We start from the raw sequence: 6,543 nt of genomic DNA on the forward strand, positions 1-6,543 counted from the left end.
CCTTAAGACTATAGGCGTACACCCCTTATGATGCACACCGAGTTCTTGCAAATCGGCATTTAAGATTAAAAAAAAAAAAAAAAAAAGCCCGTGATCGGCCCTTGAGTTGATTTTACACTCAAACATTTAAGCTACTTAATTGGGGATACTAAGTGTCATGCTTAATTGGACAGAAATATAATGATAATAAAGAAAGCTAAAACAAAATAGAAGTTGGGATTGTCTCCCAAAAATGATTAGAGAAATGAGCTAAATCTCCCTTTATATATAGGAGAGGAAGAGATATGTTTATAAACTTGGAACAACATCCTTTTTAAGGATTCGAATAATTTGCACCGGCCTTGTCCTCATCTCAACTTCATAGATTTTAGAGAATTTGTCTTCAAAATTCTCTTTGATGGGCAGCCTCACCTCCTAAATTCACTTAGATCATCTTACATTTGTGCACCATGCATGGTTAGTGGTTTCCATACTTATAAAATATACGGCTAATTAAGAGTTTATACTCATCTTTTGCTCATTATGGTGAACGCTATTTCCCCATCTAATAAAAAAGAGCCAAGTTTAGTAGCACTATACAAATCATTCATTGATTTCATTATTACTAATGCATTATAGCTTACGGAGCTAATTCAACAACCATACTAATGATAAAGGGATCATAAGAAAGAGTTTTCATGGATGTACTCATTCCGCATCAGAAAAAAAAATCTATCACATAAAAATAAAGCTAAGAAACCTAGATTTGTTTCAAAACTTTTTTTTTTTTAAATAAATAAATCGACGATTGATTTCTAAACATATATAAATAGATTTCAAATGGACATTCCAAATGTATTTTGGATTTGAAGGAAGAAAATGGCTAAAATGGACCAGGGCTTCCATAAACCATAAAGCACAAGATTTTGAAACAAAAATTTTTAGTAAAGAAGGCCTCAAACTCACATTGGAATGCATATTGGGACACACAAAAGCATGTTGTAGAGCATCTCCGATACCGATACGATACCCTTTGGTACATATTTTAAATATAGGCAATCAATACAGTTATCAATGTCAAGACTATCTTTAGCATATCTTATTGTATCTTTGATACGATACGATACAATATGATACAATATTTTCTGATACATATCTTAAATTTAGCCAATCGATACCAATACTTTAATTCTTTTCCAAAAGTATATAAAATATTAAGCTCTCTTACTAGGCAAAAGGGACAACTTAAGACAAAAGGGACAACTTAGCAACCTATAGGTAATTTTACCATGCATGGTCCCTTTATTACCTATGTACCTCTAAAAAATATAGATGTCATTAATATTTTTATCATTACGATGATCATATGAAATTTTGTTGCTCACCAAGTACTAAAGACTTTTTTACTATCTGGGTTTGCAGTCAAAGAAATGAAACCAAATCGTATTTTGAAAAGACTAAAACATAAGAGAGTATTAATTTGTGAAACAATAAGAGAAATGAATTATTCCATTTATTTAATTGCGAACCCGATTAGCAGCAAAAAAAAGATTCATTCAATTTCGATAATCGCCAACAGTGATACAGTAAGAATACCTAAATCCATGAATTTTATTGAACAAGGGCATCCATGAAGGAAAGGAAAAGAAAGGAAATAGGTTTTGGAATTCAGTTTCTTCGGGTAACTGACCTCTCGAGTTCCTGATACATACTAAAGTACAATACAAAGTCCCTAGCTATACTCTTTAGTGTAGAAATGATATAAATAGATTATCTGGGGCGGCTGCATCATCCTTGTAAAGTTGTGCTTTAGATCTTTTGACTACTGTGGCATGTGGATGGATCACTTTGTAGACCAATAAACTCTCATTGCAACAAGACTTCATGCAAAGATGTGTGTGTGTGTGTGTGAGAGAGAGAGAGAGATTGTTTTCAATGGATACCAAAATCATTTTAAATTCTTACCAAAAAAAATCATTTTTAATGGGTCCCATGCACCCATATGTGGACCAATGGGAGTTTAGTGGCCTGATCCATCCACAGCCCTTATAAAAGGATCTGAAGGCCCTAATTGGAAACCACCCCTAGTCCCCCAACCAACAAATCCATTTCTGTCTACTGTACTTTCCTAGGCGAAACCATGTCTGCACCGTCACCCTTAGTAAGAGAGAAACTACTCTGCCTCGTCCTCCTCTTATTGGTCCTGTTTCCCATTTCCATTGCTTCTTCTTCTTCATTCAGAGTTGCCTCTTCTCCTTCCCCTTCCAATTATGGTTTTCAACGAGAAGCAATGGAGGCTCTCATTCAATGGAAGGCCAGCCTTCTTCGTCACCATGTTCATAACAATTCCCTACTACTACTTCCTTCATGGATGATGAAGGCAAACGGAAGCATCAACGATCCATGCAAGTGGGAGGGCATTACTTGCAATGAGGCAGGAGGACTCATCACCATAATAAACCTCTCGAGTATGGATTTACAAGGTACGCTTCATGACTTCAACTTCTCATCCTTCCCTAACCTCCTACGTCTTGATCTCCATCACAACTCACTTTTTGGACCCATCCCACCAGCCGTTTCCAATCTTTCCCAACTCACCCACCTCAATCTCTCCATCAATCACTTCTCTGGGAACATCCCGTCTGAGATTTCCCTATTGATGACTCTTAGTGAGCTTGACTTGCACTACAATAATCTCACCGGCTCAATCCCTACAGCTATAGGCAATATGAAGAACCTGACAATTCTTCATTTCGGTGAAAATCAACTTTCTGGTCCCATTCCTTTGGGAATTGGTAACCTTCGTAGCCTCACTGTGCTGAATGTGTCAATGAATTACTTCTTAAATGGTTCTATCCCTTCCACCATTGGAAATTTGAGCAAGCTGAAATCCATTTATCTTTATAAAAATTCACTCTCTGGTTCCATTCCTATGGAAATTGGAAACATGACCAATCTTTATGAGCTATTTCTGTCGAATAACCTTCTGACAGGTAGACCTCCAGAAATTGGAAACTTAAGATCTCTTACACTACTTGGTTTGGCCAACAATAGTCTCAATGGTTCAATTCCAGCTTCTTTGGGAAATTTGAGCAAGCTGAAATTCTTTTACCTTGATAGAAATTCACTCTCTGGTTCCATTCCTATGGAAATCGGGAATATGACCAATCTTTATAAGTTATTTTTCTGGAATAATCTCCTGACAGGTTCTATCCCTCCTGAAATTGGAAACTTGAGATCTCTTACTCTACTTGATTTGAGCAACAATAGTCTCAATGGTTCAATTCCAGCTTCTTTGGGAAATTTGAGCAATCTAGTTAATATCTCCCTCCATCACAATCAATTGTCCGGTCAACTACCTCAGGAAATCAGTAATTTTACAAAATTAGAGAGGCTGGACATTGCATATAATCATTTTTGTGGGTATTTACCACAACATATATGCAAAGTTACATCACTCATACACTTTTCCGGAGCTTATAACTATTTCACAGGTCCAATTCCCAAAAGCATGAGAAATTGCAGAAGCCTAACAAGACTCCGTCTTGACAATAACCATCTCACAGGGAACATATCAGAAGTCTTCGGTGTTTACCCGAATTTAACTTATATCGATTTGAGCCACAATCAATTGTATGGTGAGGTTTCAAAGAATTGGGCAAAGTGCCTAAAATTAACAAGCCTAAAAATCTCAGGAAACAAGATTTCCGGTCGAATACCACCTGAGCTTGGAAACTCAACTCAATTGCAAGGGCTTGAGTTTTCTTCAAATCTCTCGGTAGGCCAGATTCCAAAAGAAATGGGGAGGCTTAGCTCTTTACTGATGCTAAAGTTGAATGATAACCAACTCTCTGGCACCCTACCTGAGGATGTGGGATTGTTCTCTCAACTTCTACAGCTTGACCTCTCAATGAACAATCTAAATGGATCTCTTCCAAATCAACTAGGGGAATGCAGGAATCTTATTTACTTGAATTTGAGCAAGAATAAATTCAGTGGAAGCATTCCAGATGAAATTGGTAATTTAGTTGCCCTACAGATGCTACTGGACCTTAGTGGAAACTTGTTCACAGGAGAAATCCCTCCAGAACTTGGAAGCTTGGATAAGCTTACAAATTTGAATCTCTCTCATAACAAGCTATTCGGTTCCATTCCATCTACTTTCTCTGACATGCTTAGTTTGATAACCATTGATGTATCTTACAATGAGTTAGAGGGTCCTCTACCTAATAATCTAGCCTTTCAGAATGCTACAATAGAAGCTTTCAATCATAACAAAGGCTTGTGTGGCAATGCTACAGGTTTGCAACTTTGCATTTCTTCATCAACCAGAAAGCAAACCCTAAAAGAAAGCCACAAATCCTTGATTCTTATCCTATCTCTTGTAGCAGTATTGCTTTTTCTCCTACTTGCATTCCTTGGGACTTTTTTATTTTTTCGTCAAAGAATGAAAAGCATAGAGGAGGAAACAAGTGCAAACCAACAACATGGATTAGATGTGTTTACAATATGGAACTATGATGGGAGGATAGCATACCAAGACATCATTGAAGCAACTGAGCATTTTGACCCCAAATATTGCATCGGCATGGGAAGACATGGAAGTGTTTATAAAGCAGAGTTGTCATCAGGTCAATTGGTAGCTGTTAAGAAGTTCACCTCTTCTTCAGATGAAGATGAGATTTCTGATCAAGAAACTTTCAGAAATGAAATTCGTATGATGACTGAAGTGAGGCATCGAAACATTGTGAAATTTTATGGTTTTTGTTCTCATGTGCGGCACTCATTTTTGGTTTATGAATATGTGGAGAGAGGAAGTTTGGCTAAGATCCTAAGCATAGAAGAAGAAGCTGTAGAATTGGATTGGACTAAAAGGTTTAATATTGTTAAAGGTGTAGTTGAAGCTCTGTCTTACTTGCACCATGATTGCTCACCCCCAATAATTCATCGAGACATATCGAGCAAAAATATATTGTTGGATTCAGACTTTGAGCCTCATGTCTCGGACTTTGGCATTAGTAGACTTTCGAAATCTGATTCATCCCATTGGACATCTCTTGCGGGAACATATGGATATTTTGCACCAGGTTCTCTCTCTCTCTCTCTCTCTCTCACACACACACACACTCACTCACTCACACACTCTTAGTGTACAAACTTTAAAACACATCAGTACCTAGAAGCTCTTTCAACTTAGGGAATTCCACATTAGCTGTCAAATGGCCAAATTATTACTCCATGTGACATAAAATAGACTACAATGTAACAAGAAATTAATATTTTTCCTAATTATTTTATTAATTTATTTTTTTTTTTTACTTATTCTGCAGAGCTTGCTTACACAATGAGGGTGACCGAAAAATGTGATGTTTATAGCTTTGGCATAGTAACACTGGAAGTAATAATGGGAAAGCATCCCAGAGAACTTGTCTCTACTTTGCCATCATTATCCTTTTCACCATTGCCATCTATTGAGCAAAACTTATGGTTGAAGGATATAGTTGACCAGCGCATCTCACCTCCCACAAATCAAGTTGCTGAGAAATTGGTTTCGCTTATGAAGCTGACATTTTCTTGTTTGCATAAAAATCCACAATCTCGGCCAACCATGCAACAAGTGTCTCAAAAGCTATCAATTTGCAATGTTTCCTAAAAAAATTCCAGAAAATAACATTCGGAGCAATTGTTGAATCATAAGGCAAGATTTTAATCCACCAGATGAAGACTTGTGTAGTTTAAGTCCGTGTAGCCTTTTCTTTTTTTTTTTTTGCTAAAAGGTCATTTTATTAAAAGAGAACAAAGCAAAACAAAGAGAAATACAAAAGGGCAGGCCGATCCCACTAAACCCACTGCAAAGGGCTTAGCCAAATCGAAAACGGTGCCTGTCCAACGCATCAGAAGCTAACTCATCAACAACATGTCTCGGGAACTCCACTGAGAATTCTGAAGTACAAGATTTAGATGCTTTCCTAGCCAGAAAATCAGCGACTACATTAGCTTCACGAAAACAGTGAGTGATCTTCCATTGCACCAACTCCAAAAAGGAAATAACAGATCTCCATTTCTGCAGGGCAAACCATGGAATCTCCCTTCGCTGAACTGCTGAGACCACGGACGCTGAGTCTGACTCAATCCAAACACCCCTAGCATGATATTGTCTAGCTAGCAGAATACCCTCCAAGACTGCCTCAAATTCAGCTTCATATATTTGTTTGACTCCCAGAAAAATGCTAAAAGAGTCGATTACCTTGCCTTTATCATCCCGTAAGACACCACCCGCACCTGCATTACCTGGGTTACCAAGCGAACTTCCATCCACATTGATCTTCATCCACGCCCTGGAAGGCTTACACCAGTGAACCTCAAGAGGTGAAGGGGAAGTTGGATTTCTAATACTTAAACCTATCTTCCTGCAGGTCATCAAGTCTGAAATCGAACGAACTTCTTCACTTGATCCGTCACAGCAAAGCTGAACCTCTTGCCTTATACTTTGAAAGACATACCGCCCTGCCCTTTCTTTATTTTCCTGCCTTCTTTTATTTCTTTCCCACCAAATATGGTTGA

General features: G+C 37.7%; 1 protein-coding gene across 1 annotated transcript; it reads left to right on the top strand.

Annotated features, from left to right (window-relative positions):
- Nucleotides 1-2,108: 2,108 nt before the first annotated feature.
- LOC122092062 (MDIS1-interacting receptor like kinase 2-like) lies at nucleotides 2,109-5,696 on the top strand. Its single transcript, XM_042662372.1, has 2 exons — nucleotides 2,109-5,066; nucleotides 5,310-5,696. Exons 1-2 carry the CDS (start codon nucleotides 2,120-2,122, stop codon nucleotides 5,630-5,632), a joined length of 3,270 nt encoding a protein of 1,089 aa, XP_042518306.1. The 5' UTR covers nucleotides 2,109-2,119; the 3' UTR covers nucleotides 5,633-5,696.
- The last annotated feature ends 847 nt before the right edge of the window (nucleotides 5,697-6,543 follow it).

The sequence above is a fragment of the Macadamia integrifolia genome, chromosome 10 (genome assembly GCF_013358625.1).
Source record: "Macadamia integrifolia cultivar HAES 741 chromosome 10, SCU_Mint_v3, whole genome shotgun sequence".
In the NCBI taxonomy this organism is placed as follows: Eukaryota; Viridiplantae; Streptophyta; class Magnoliopsida; order Proteales; family Proteaceae; genus Macadamia; species Macadamia integrifolia.